The 13,915-nt window shown below is 38.6% G+C and overlaps 1 protein-coding gene across 1 annotated transcript; it reads left to right on the top strand.

The window, feature by feature from the left end:
* Positions 1-2,410: 2,410 nt before the first annotated feature.
* Positions 2,411-9,823, top strand: LOC109481762 (L-rhamnose-binding lectin CSL1-like; the record flags this gene model as incomplete). Its single annotated transcript, XM_019784354.1, has 6 exons — positions 2,411-2,506; positions 2,930-3,073; positions 4,003-4,183; positions 4,286-4,791; positions 5,724-6,014; positions 7,002-9,823. Coding segments are annotated over 6 exons (1,226 nt in total), but the record flags the coding sequence as incomplete, so codon positions are not given.
* Between the last annotated feature and the right edge of the window lie 4,092 nt (positions 9,824-13,915).

Below are 13,915 nucleotides of genomic sequence, written 5' to 3'. Positions count from 1 at the left end.
GTCAGTCCGACTTTGGAAAACATAGGTAGTTACACGTATCATTGAAATGATGCATAAGGTACTTCGAAGACGACCCGACTTTTGCGTGTATCATTAATATGATAGACACGGAGGGCAGACCCTAATATTCTCGCCAAAGCGTAATTGGATTTTTGGGAAGAAGTTGCGAAACCTTATTGGCGCGGCTTTTTAAGAGCCAAGTAGTAACTCTTCTATTAGCTATTTAAATGATTGCTGGTACAGTGTACCCGTCTCACACATGCGTAGATATGATAGTGGGGTTACTATATTGGAAGTCAGTCCGACTTTGGAAAACGTAGGTAGTTACACGTATCATTGAAATGATGCATAAGGTACTTCGAAGACGACCCGACTTTTGCGTGTATCATTAATATGATAGACACGGAGGGCACACCATAATCGACTTTGCGAGAAAGAGTACTCGCCAAAGGGTGAAGGGATTTTTTATCGTCTCACACATGCGTAGATATGATAGTGGGGTAACTATATTGGAAGTCAGTCCGACTTTGGAAAACCTAGGTAGTTACACGTATCATTGAAATGATACATAAGGTACTTCGAAGACGACCCGACTTTTGCGTGTATCATTTATATGATGGACACGGAGGGCAGACCATAATCAACTTTGCGAGAAAGAGTACTTGCCAAAAGGTGAAGGGATTTTTTTTAATCGTCTCACACATGCGTAGATATGATAGTTGGGTTACTATATTGGAAGTCAGTCCGACTTTGAAAAACCTACTAGGTAGTTACACGTATCATTGAAATGATACATAAGGTACTTCGAAGACGACCCGACTTTTGCGTGTATCATTTATATGATAGACACGGAGGGCAGACCATAATATACTCGCCAATTGGATTTTTGGGAAGAAGTTGCGAAACCTTATTGGCGCGGCTTTTTAAGAGCCAAGTGGTAACTCTTCTATTAGCTATTTAAATGATTGCTGGTACAGTGTACCCGTCTCACACATGCGTAGATATGATAGTGGGGTTACTATATTGGAAGTCAGTCCGACTTTGGAAAACCTAGGTAGTTACACGTATCATTGAAATGATACATAAAGCACTCCGAGGACGACCCGACGTTTACGTGTATCATTTATATGATAGACACGGAGGGCAGACCCTAATATACTCGCCAATTGGATTTTTGGGAAGAAGTTGCGAAACCTTATTGGCGCGGCTTTTTAAGAGCCAAGTGGTAACTCTTCTATTAGCTATTTAAATGATTGCTGGTACAGTGTACCCGTCTCACACATGCGTAAATATGATAGTGGGGTTACTATATATATAGTGGAAGTCAGTCCGACTTTGGAAAACCTAGGTAGTTACACGTATCATTGAAATGATACATAAGGTACTTCGAAGACGACCCGACTTTTGCGTGTATCATTTATACGATACACGCGGAGGGCAAACTTTAATCGCCTTTGCGAGAAAGAGTACTCGCCAAAGGGTGAAGGATTTTTGGGAAGAAGTTGTGAAACCGTAACGGCTTTGCAAAGGTCACCTTTCTAGTTGATGATTATTTTATACTTATGTTTAAATCATTTGTGATTTCTGTATCCCACGTACTCATGCATCGTGTCCTATCAGCCTATATGGGCTGGGCGACAATATTTATACACTTCTATGCACTCCGAAGAAGCCTGACTTTTACCTGTATGATTGCAATTATATACACGGGGGACGATTTTGCAACGATTGAGATTTTTAAAGTCGGACTGTCTTCATGCTGTCTAACAACAATTTTGGTAAAAATTAGGTAATTTTCGGGGCGCAATGTGATTCAGGTGAAAGTCGTGTTGTCGTCGACGTGTTTGCAACGATACAGGCAAAATGTATCGGCTATCGAATGATTGCTAGCGTACTCGTTTTTACACATGTGCATACATGTCAGTGGCTCGTTCAAGCAAAAGAGCCATATATATAATTCTTGAGCATTCTTTCCCGAAAGGGTGAGTATTGCGCAGTACACTGCCCTTGGCTTGGCAGCGGCCCTTCGCCGGGTAATGACGTCGCTGGACGTGACCCGGAAACAGATGCAACCAGATACCGCGAAACCCCCATAGGGTGCGTATTTTGACGGAAATCCAATGACGGAAACCTCGCCGAAAAATGGAAATGAGTCAACTTTGACGCTACAAAGCTCGTTTTTGTGTACAAGTGTGATCTTCAAGTGAACTTCCCGAGGTTCCCTGACTTGTAAGGATTACAACGACATATATTTTAGCCTGGCTTTCCCGATTCTGACTGCGCTATGATAAATTCTGTGAACCATGCTAAGGACTCATTTCGGCGGTTAACATGAGAGCTATGAGTAAATTTTCCTGAATATTATATATAATAAATAGGTTCTTTTGTTAATATTTGTTTTTCTCTCCAGGCATTAAGAGGATGGAAGAAACCCGCCCTGATGGTGTTGTGGACTGTGTGACGGAGTGCCCTCTGACACACTTTGATGATAACAACGTGTGCAAAAGTATGTCGTAACATATTTTTACGCAACAAATGGTAAATAATCACTGCAGAGTGTAAATGTCAATTAACTTCCACTGAATTGTAAATTCATTCTTAGTGATAAGCTTTGTGAATTCTATAGTCTATTCTATTTAAAGAATTCACCTTTTTCGTGATTGCTACCATAATATTAAATCACACAATGTTGTAAGATTTATTTGAGCAACGTTGTTTAAAGAAGTTGTTTTTGGGAAATAACCACCCAGAAAGCTTGTATAAGAGATGAAAGTCAGTGAATCAGTTAATTAGGCAAAAATGATGAAAACGGTCTTAACCATACTGAGTTTGTTAACCTAAGTTTCGTCCAGTGTTAGCCTTTTCCAAGTCACTATTTTTTACCTATTGAATACATGTAATTTTTAAGCGAAAGCATATTTCTATGTAGAATGCAGCAGCTTTTGTAAAGACGTCAGTAATGAAGGGAAAAGGACCTGCTCCGGACCTGCTTCAACAGACTGTGGCACCTGCAAGTATCAATATGAGGGACGCTGTGTAGAAGGATGTAGACCTGGACAGAAAGCTGTGAAGGGTTTGTCATGTTTCATATATCGACATTCCTTTGGGGAGGGGGGGGGTAAACAATTTTGCCATAAGCTACGGTCTGAATTGCACTGGTAAAATAATTGGACAAATACATGTGTAGCTACTAATATCTAAAAGAATTGTTAGGATAAAAGTTTGTTAAATACATTACTTTGGTAGATACAATCAATTTTTTATTTTAAAAATAGATCTTTGCCTATTACTGGGTTGTCGTAATGTACATAAAACGAGTTAATGCATCGGAATTAGAAAGTTATTATACGTTGACAATATTAAGCAGATAAAAAGACCTCCGAGTCGGGGGCATTGTCAAAAAAATACATATCATGAACATAGATTTCCAATTATTACCTCCAAGACGTGTCATGTGGGTTTTATTTTCAGTTGCGTTTGTCAGTCAGTCTGTCAGTCTATCTGTCTTTTAGTCAACAAAATAACATAAGAACGCCTGGATGGATTGGTTTCTCACTTGTGTCGGTAGGGTGTGGCGAAACCTGGAAATGATTAGATTTTGGGCCGCCTAGTGGCTTCCCCTGGTACTGCAGCGCAACTTCCGGTTTTGATATCTTGCAATCTGGACATGCAAGGGTAATAGATTTTAATTGGTAGGTAGCTCTTGTCCTCGGAAAGAAGTCGCATGAGTTTTGGCCCCCTAGTGACTTGTTCTGGAACTGCAAGATGGTTAGTTTGCAAAATCTTCGAGAGGGGATAATGAAAACAACCGTTGGACGGATTTTCGTGACTTTTGGTATGTAGGTAGCTTAAGTGATGCTTGACATAATTGAATTATAATTACGACAAATCCTTGCTGTGCATAATGCTACTACAATGATAAATAAAGTTAGATGTCACGTTCCTAAAATAAACTATTTTTGTAAGTATTTAGTAAGTCGCATATTTGTTCCTTTTTTGCAGCTGATAACAACAATACCTTCACCTGCCGCAAATGTCGTCCCGGCCATGAGTGTAAGCTGGGGGACGAGCAGGAAGACATCTGTCCAGCGGGAACGGCCAGTAACGACAACAGGACAATGTGCGTGCCGTGTGCAGCAGGGGAGTTTAGCAGCGCTCCGGGAGCGGCGTCCTGTCAGAAGTGCCCAGCCGGGAAGTACAGCACAGGCGGGGGGTCAACAAGCTGTTTAGACTGCCCAGCGGGAAAGTACAGCGAGAGAGAAGGTTCCACGGGTTGTAAGATTTGTCCTGCCGGACAATACAGTAGCCCAGCGGGGTCAAACGGCTGCAAGGACTGTCCTGTCGGACAATACGGCAATGCAGCAGAGTCTACGGGTTGTAAGATTTGTCCTGCCGGGCAGTACAGCGATACAGCAAGATCCACGGGTTGTAAGGACTGCCCTGCCGGGAAGTACAGCGATGCAACCAAGTCGACCGGTTGTAAGAACTGTCCTGCCGGACAATACAATAGCAGAACGGGGTCAAACCGCTGTTGGGACTGCCCTGCTGGACAATACATGACCAGAGCTGGCTCAGCCACCTGTTGGGACTGTCCTGCTGGAAGATACAGCAATAGAGTTAGATCCACGACTTGCACTCCCTGTCCTGCAGGGCAATACAGCAGCGGAACGAGGTCTACGGGGTGCACCAACTGCCCTGGTGGAATATTCACCAGCACCGCGGGGTCTCAAAGATGCACTGCCTGTCGTTATGGGGGGACGTCGAACGCAGCGGGTAGACCTGCTTGCCAAGGTTAGATACATATCGCCTTTTATATAAACGATTTTTATACATAGAAATCAATTTAAAAAGTCAATATTTGCAAGTAATGAACCAATAGAGCCATTTAGGAAACGTTTCTTTTTCTTTCTTTTTCTTTTTTGTTGCTTGTGACTGTGTGGAACCTATATTAGTTGCGTTTTAGGTAAGACACAATCGTCACCAATGATACCTTGGGGTGGCATTTTTTTTCTATTTCTTCTTGTAAACATTGTTAAGCTCCTATTTGTGTAATTTGTTTTGTATTTTTCTTTAAAATAATCCATTGATTATTATTGGTCTACTCTTTTTTTGCACCATTTACACCACTATATAAAGGTGAGGGTTATTTAAGAGATAGAGTTAGGGTCATTCTTGGGGGGAAATATCTTAATTTCAAGCCTGTCAATAAGATATTTGTAATAGGGATATTACTGATGTTGCTTTAGCACATGTTCCGTCCTGATTTAACCCTCATCCGACTGACTGGAGACATTTTGGACGTCAGGTGTACATTTTTTCAGGTCCCAATCTCATCATCTTCGATACAAAAGAGCTTCTTCTATGACTCTGTGTTCGTATATATGTCTTACATATTTTAAAATATTTTAATCGGGATTGGCTGAAAAAGCTATAAAGTATACTGGAAAGTATTTGTGGGGACCCATCCAAAACATATACTGAAGGAGCCAATGGTAAAAGTACTAGTTAAAAAGGGTACCAGTATATGTGTGCTTGGGTGGAGTTATAATTCGATGGCAGTGTAAGCTCACAGGTTTTTCTATCAGACTCAAAACGTAAGCCATCATCATTCAAACAGTGTGATTATTCAAAGTTAAGATGATCGATCTAAGAACCACTGTATCAACAAAACTTGACATCACAACCAGACGTGGTATTAAATCCAACTGTTCTTCATTTCACAGGTAGTACACGACTTTCATCTCGAGTTTGTGAAGATGAGACAATGTCCTTGTCTTGTAACTATGGTCTGGAGATACAAGTACATTATGCCATGTACGGTCGTAAAAACGGTAGCACCTGTAAGAAAGGTTGGCTACTCACCCACGACTGCGCCAGTTCAAACAGTCTGTCAAAAGTCCGAGAATATTGCCAGGGTCGTCGCACTTGCTCTATCCAGGCATCAAATAGCGTGTTTGGAGAGCCCTGCTTTGGCACAGCGAAGTATCTCGAAGCCACGTATACTTGTATCGGCAGTAAGTATTAATATACTGGTATCGGTACCTTTGTATACACCATGATTGTTGTATTTTGGTAACTATTGTTATTGATATTATGTTTCAAGTTCATCTTTGTTGGTAGGCGTCATTATTCGGCAGGCATAAACTGTAATTTTCAGCACTGAAAGAAATTGGACTTTTCCAAATTTTCGACTGTACAACTCCAATCTTTATCAAGGAATGAGCAATCCATTGCCTCCGTGACGTCACGTTATGCAGATGACACACGTAACTCCGTGAGCATAGGATCAAAAGTTGCAAAAAAGAGTTAATACTGACCCTCAAGATTTGGAGAAAGAGAAACAACACATACAGGCTTTAAGAAAGTGTGGGTATCAGACGTGGACTCTAGATAAGACCAATAGACCAAAGACTTTCTCCAATTTATTAATCATTGATCACGAAGTCATAATGTGACATCATGGAAGCGGTAAATTGCGGTAAAATAAATACTTATAAGTCAGTTGTTTTTGTAAATTAATTAGAATGATACCTGACAAAGAAAAAAGTGGGAAATTTAATAGTAGCTTTTCTTAAAATTACTAAACTATAAAACAATAAAAGCCCCAGTGTTTCCATTGATATTTATTTCGCTATTTATTTCGATTTTGGAATCAGTACGGATTCTAAGATACAGATTGACATGTAAACAGGAACAGTTTTTAAAAATCCGTTGAATACTTTATAAAATTATAAACGTCACATATTATTGTTCTAAATCTGTAAAATTTATAAATAGAAAACATAAAAATAAGGTACCAGGAACTGCAAAGTCATAGGGCACAAACTTTCGACAAGAAGGAATATATTTGTACTATTTCGTAATATACTTTGCTTTTGCATGGTAATCATAACCGGTTACGTCTTCTAATTTTAGCCAATACGTCGTTTTATAAACCTAGATTTAAAAAAGAGACATGAATTATATTTTTAACCAACGTCTTTCCAATCTATCCATATTAGCTCCCTGAGGTGGCCGGAATCAGCTTGCAGTGAAAATGTCAACGGAACTTCACAAGAGAGATGAGAAAATTCCCTCACATAGTTTAATTTAGTAAAATAGTAGCTTTATTCTTAAGAATTGCTTCTCGTTCTATTTGCATTTTGCTTAGCCCGTTTGAAATATTCATGGTTGCATAAAAAGCTCTAATATTTTACGAGAAAGCATGCTCCAGCTCCTGTAAGGTCCTATAGGACTCTCCCCGTCGTCTATAGAAAAACTGCACTACGGTTGTCCTCTACTCGTAGCATCATTACCCTTAGCATAATGCTATATTTTAGGCATCCTTTCTGAGTAAACTTGCTCAATAGTGGCTTTATAGATCTGGTCTATATTTAAATTCAGTCTTAAGCTACTGTTCTGGTTTTGCAGATAATATTTTCCTGAATCCCAAAATGTTGGGAAGTACATTAGTTGACATTATGGTTTGCCTAGGCAGCAGTAGTATCATACAGCACCAATATCCTGGTATCCTGACATCAATATCCTAGTAAACATTGGTGTGGGTGGAGATACACTACTCAGTTAACGGATTATAAAAAAAGTCAATTTCCTGTTAATTTGTGACTAATTATAAGTTTTTTTTTTAATTCCCACTGAATTTTCTTTTAGAAAATAATATACCACTTTGCCCTTGAGACTGTCTTTAATTTAGAAGGTGAAAGCGATTAGATCCCATTATTTTTGTTAATTGTTTACAATGACCTTTTATTATTCTTGAGGGTATGTTTGGTTAAGGGTGCAATCTCTGTACACGGTCTTTTTACGTTCTTTTTAGCTGTAGTAGGTACAAACTATGGTACCTTTAAATCTCCGGTTTGTAGTTCACAGGGGTGTGTTTACGTTACTCAGGCTCCTTTTTGTATCAAGACAGGTGTGCTTCGGTAGTTTTACAGCATTTGTAGCCGGACATTAATATTCATGAGAGCGTTGGTAATTTTTGTTTTATATAAACCATTATATATCCTAAACGGGGCACTTGGTAACATTCGGAGTGTTTTAATTGAACATTGCAATTGAAGTCTTTGCTAGATTCCATTTTTTAACATATTTTCGCAATTATCTAAAATTTCTATCATTATGGTTGGCGCTTGAACCAGAATGTAAACAAAAAATTTCCATTTTTAGAAACACTTGTATGGTGTAACCCTTTGGCACCTCCACTTCCTAAATGGTGCGTATTTACAATGGAGTGGGGTTGATTCAACTCAATTTATTAAGAAAACGACCAGAAAATTAACTTTGTGTAACTGTAGTGAAGTTACATAAGGCAGCTTACAATTTGTGCGTATGTAATTTTCCAGTCATGATTTAAAGACTATGAATATCCCTGAAAATCCGTTTTTTTTTAATGTTAGCGACTTGGACAGAAATCAACTAACACAGCTTGACCAACCAAAAGATTCCACTTTGGTTGTTACTGTTGTTTTTATATGCGGGATTCACAAAGCTCCCACCTCTACACATTAATAAGTATCCGGATGCAGGCGCACTATGTCCTCATGATAAAAATCATTCCGTTTTGATACTTAAGAATTAACCCTATCCAAATCGGGAAGAGGGTATTAAAGGCCGGGCCAGGTCACATGCCGTACTAGGGCTGAACGGCTTAACATTAGCCATTGTTCTGCGCGACTTTACCTAATTTTTCTAATAGCTAGGTAAGTTTAATGATCAACGCGTAGCTATAGTAGGTCCAGGAATGTCTTTAAATTCTGTTATGCTCACATTTTGCTTGTTTCATTGTATTCCTTATAGAGCTCCGAAGAAATAGCATTTATCGACTGTTGTAGCTTACACCCCCTGTAATTATGAAATTTGAAATTAATACAATATGTATTTGAAGAGTGACAAAGACGATTAAACTACCCATTTCGTAGTTCTACGATTACTAAAGAGGATGGTCTGAATAGTTTAAATGGTCTTTTTTTTTTCTGCAGTAGAGGCTGTGACATTGCATTATTACCGTTTTACAGAGAATTTTGTTGTAGTTTCTAATGAAGGGTCTACACCGCCAAGTCGCCAAATACTGCCTGGGCCACTTTACTTACAGGTCTAGCAGAAGTTATAACTAAAGACCAGCTTTGAATACGACGTGGAGTCGATAGAATCGACATACGAGCCATTTTTTGTTTTGGCTATGCAATTTTGATGACATCGCACTGTTAACAGTGTAATGTTCATTTTCTTCTGTTCTAATGGAAAGAAAAAAGCGACAAGGAGGAGTGAGGAGAATTTTTTTTGAACGCCAAAATATTATTGTGTGTCAACAACCCCCTTGGTAGGAAATAATTTGAACAGAAAAAATGAACATTAAAGCACGGTAGACAGGAATTAGCCTTAAGGCAAGTGATAGGCCTGTCTTAATTGAGATATGATGTTGCTACCATCTGTCATTTAACGTGTGTATCTCCTGATGTTCATCATTATGACCCATGTAAGAATTTTACTATACGTTTGCTTTTACACATTTACTCATATATTCATAGCAAAGGTAATTCAAGATTAGACCCCAGTCATGTACAGTTGTATGTCTTGCACTACTGAAAACGAACATGTTTATACCATAACATTCGCCATGACTGTAGTAGACAGTCATTGCCTCATAATTAACAAGTTGAAGAAAGATCTCATGTAACATCCGCACGTAAACATGTAATTGGTATCAAGACCAAAGTCTACAAGACTTACACAATTAAGAATGTAAAGACCATCAACTGTACTCCTGTGATGTCGGCAGATGTCTGCCGTTTGTCATTGAGACTGGAGATGAAAACGTTAAGTTTTGTATGTTTCTTGGTTATTCCAGACACGCAGTTAATTTGCTTTTTAATTATTTACTCTATAAAAGTTAGGGTCTGCAACGTCAAGTCGTTGGATACTGCACGTTGGATAATTTTCGTATTAACTAAGTACTAAAGATAAAAGACTGACAGAAATTGAAATTAAGAGCAGCTTAATTGAAACTGCGAAGTTGGCAGGATTGACCTTTTGGCTCTCAAAAAGTTGTAGTTAAAACCACTTGGCTTTGCAACATTGATGACATCACACAAATAACAGCGTAATGTTCATTTTCTTTTGTTCTGATTAAAAATAATGAGAACAAGTGAAGACCAGTTTGGCCTGTTCATGTCAAAATATAAACGAAAATGTCTGTAAGTCATCACTGTCAGTAGGAACACTTGAACAAAAAGGAAAATTGAACATTAAAGCACAGTAGAGAAGAATTAGCCTTAAGGCAAGTGGCAGGCCTGTCTTAATTGAGATTTAATGTTTGTCACCATCTGTCATTCATGTGTATAACCTGATGTTCATCATTATGACCCATGTAAGAATTTTACTTTTCTTTTTTTTTTCACATTTACTCATATATCCATAGGTAACGTTAAGTTAAGATTAGACCCCAGTCCTGTACTGTTGTATGTCTTACACTACTGAAGACGAACATGTTATACGATAACATTCGGCATGACTGTATTCGACAGTCATTGCCTTATGATTAACATCTTAGAGAAAGTTCTCATGTAACACCTGTACGTAAACATGAAATTGGTATAAAGACCAAAGTCTACAAGACTTACACAATGAAGAATGTAAAGACCATCAACTGTACTTCTGTGATGTCGGCAGATGTCTGCCGTTTGTCATTGAGACTGGAGATGAAAACGTTAAGTTTTGTATGTTTCTTGGTTATTCCAGACACGCAGTTTATTTCCTTTTTAATTGTTTACTCTGTAAAAGTTAGGGTCTGCACAGTCAAGTCGTTGGATACTGCACGTTCGATAATTTTCGTATTAACTAAGTACTAAAGATGCAGGACTGACAGAAATTAAAATTAAAGAGCAGCTTAATTGAAATTGGAAAGCTGAGAGACAGGATTGACCTTTTAGTGTTAAAAATAGCAGTTAAAACCACTTGGCTTTGCAACATTGATGACATCACACAAATAACAGCGTAATGTTCATTTTCTTTTGTTCTGATTAAAAATAATGAGAACAAGTGAAGACCAGTTTGGCCTGTTAAAGTCAAAATATAAACGAAAATGTCTGTAAGTCATCACCGTCAGTAGGAACACTTGAACAGAAAGAAAAACTGAACATTGGAGCAAGGTAGAAAAGAATTTAAGATGGAAGCTTAAATTTAAGATTTAAGCCTAAATCGCAAAAGACCAATGGCACGTCTGTATTTAGAGACAGAATGTTTGTTCACCATCTGCCTGTCAATGTGTGTACCACCTGATGTTCATCATTGTGACCCACGTAAAAATTTAATCATCAATCTTTTAAAGCATTTACTCATATATCCATAGGTAACGTTAAGTTAAGATTAGACCCCAGTCGTGTACAGTTGAATATCGCGTTACAGAAGAACAACATTCTTTACGATCATCTTCGTTGTTATGAAACGGTAGTTAACATCAGGTAAAAGGCATGTTTATGGAATTTGGATGAAGTTCTTTGTAACATCTATGTGTAAAACATAGATTTGTTATAAAGACTTCAAGTCTACAAGAGTTACACAGCCTGTAACGTAGAACTGATTTACTGTGCTTCCGTGATGTCGGCAGATTTTAAACGTCAATATTAAAGGCTAATGGATTTTGATGGATGATATGATATTGAGTCGACACACTTTAGCAGTAATGTTTACCATCAGATGATCTGATATGAGCACGAACAGTGACAGACGTATGAAGATACAACTGATATAAAAGCATCATAAATCAGAATATCTGTAAAGCAATGCATTATTCATATTATAATGATGTTTCCATACCCGAAGGAATATACCAAATACCAAACGCAGGTAAATGAGTCTGTACTAATGTTATACTTGCTCACACTGTTCGATCTGCCGTTCATCATTGAGACTGGAGATATTTTTAAAATGTTAAGTTCTGTATTTACTTTGCTTGTTCAAGAATATACTCAAAAGCTTCCAGCTCAATATGTCTTTGTTCATAACTGTGTTCGTTGTCAGGATATGCATGGTTGGTTCATATTTTATGTATGTGTATGTATGTGTGTGCTTGTGAATGTGTCTGTTTGTGTGTGTGTTTGTGTTTGTGTGTGCGTGTTTGTTTGTGAAATCTAGGTGTGATAATAAAGAAATTAACCCTTTGTTTTCAATATGTCACGAATTTGAACACGTAAAGACCAGTGGAATGCAGATCTATAAAAGGTATCCATTAATTGATTATGTTGAATTAGATCCCGATTTGCATCATTCTAATTTAGTCAAGCATCACTTTAAGCTACCTACATACGAAAAATAACATCAACTTTCGACCAGTTCTTGAGTTACTCTACTTTAGATATTTTCAAGTTACGCTGCAGTACCATAATAAACCGCCAGGAGTAAAAATTGTAATCGTTTTTTTGTCTAGATCTTATCAAAACTTAACCACTTACGAAATATCAAGATAATTAATCTGAGCCTTTAGTAATGCTCGAGTAACACACACACGCACGCACACACACAGTCGGACACCCACACACACACAAATATAATACACATACACACACGCACACACACACGCACACACACCGGTCCCATAGCAGTTACGTGACGGCCGTCGGGATGTGGCTACCACAGCCATTTTCTCTTCTATGTTCTGCGCCCATAGCTACGAAGATGTTATGGTTTAATGTAAAGAAAATTGCAGGGTTAACATAAATAACATTAACAAACTTTGAGACATTTTCAAAGACGGCGTTTTTGTGACGTTTTTTGTAAAATAGATTTCAGTAGAAGCTATAAATGTGTACTTTGTAAATTTTTATTGAGTATAGACTTTGGCTAACTGTAAGCTTCTGTTTTCTATTGTGTCACTGGAATATGTAGCAGAGGACAGTCTAAGGCGTCACTGAAACAGAGGGAAAATATTGCCTTGTTCACAAACATCTTACTAGTAACAACAAAAAAGCAAAAAATCTACAACAAAAGTTCAGGCGTGACGTCTTGCCAACTGCTTCGCTGATTGTTAGCTACAACCCGTTGTTTTCTTCTATTCCCTAGAAATGTATGTTTTAATATATTCGAATCCAAGATCGCTATCTTTTTCAACGTGTACGATAGTGTAAATAGCAAGTTGTACCCCCCCCCTTGAGTCCGAATGGTATGATCCGCAGCTAGGGGTCTGAGGTACATACACTCTTGTCTGTTTCTTGAATATAACCCAATACATCCACGTCTGCGGCCAGTGTGATCATTCTTTGTAAGGTCCAATCGAGCTAGTACTCTTACAATATTTTTACCATCGAAAATGCTTTGCATAATTTTTTTTTTTTTAAACGATCGCAATAATCTATTCCAGCACAGTGCACACTGGTTTTACTAAAATTACATGATACTGTTCCTCATCAATGTATCTGAATTCATGATCAGTGTCTTCTTAACGTAAATCTTACGATCGAAAATGTCCAGCAAATGGAGGCACGCCCCCCTCTAGCCGTGGACGACTCTAGTAGTCTTTTTGCATGATACTAGTAATGCCGGATACACTCATGGGGCACCCCATAGGCGAAAACCAACCTGTGCCGTGCCGGGCCTCATGCAACGGGCCGGCCCGGATTTTTGGTTTCCCTGTCTTCCCGACGCACTCACCTGCCCGGCCGGGGGGATAAGACCCTAAACAAACGCAGCGATTAACCACAACACGGCCTCGGAGCACGTAACTCCATACAATTTAATCATCGCCGATCGGCGGCCATGTTGAATTCAAGAATCCCCCCACAAAACAGGTCGGACCCTGAGTTTACGACATATTAACTCATTTTCAACTCCCCAACGTTCATGCTGCAGGTATCATGACGTAATCTGTCATAAACGCATGGTCATGGATAAACGGCATTTACCGATTTGAAGGTTGCGGAGT

This window comes from Branchiostoma belcheri, unplaced genomic scaffold (genome assembly GCF_001625305.1).
Source record: "Branchiostoma belcheri isolate BF01 breed outbred unplaced genomic scaffold, Haploidv18h27 scaffold576, whole genome shotgun sequence".
Classification (NCBI taxonomy): Eukaryota; Metazoa; Chordata; class Leptocardii; order Amphioxiformes; family Branchiostomatidae; genus Branchiostoma; species Branchiostoma belcheri.
This window is presented reverse-complemented; position numbering and strand designations above follow the sequence as displayed.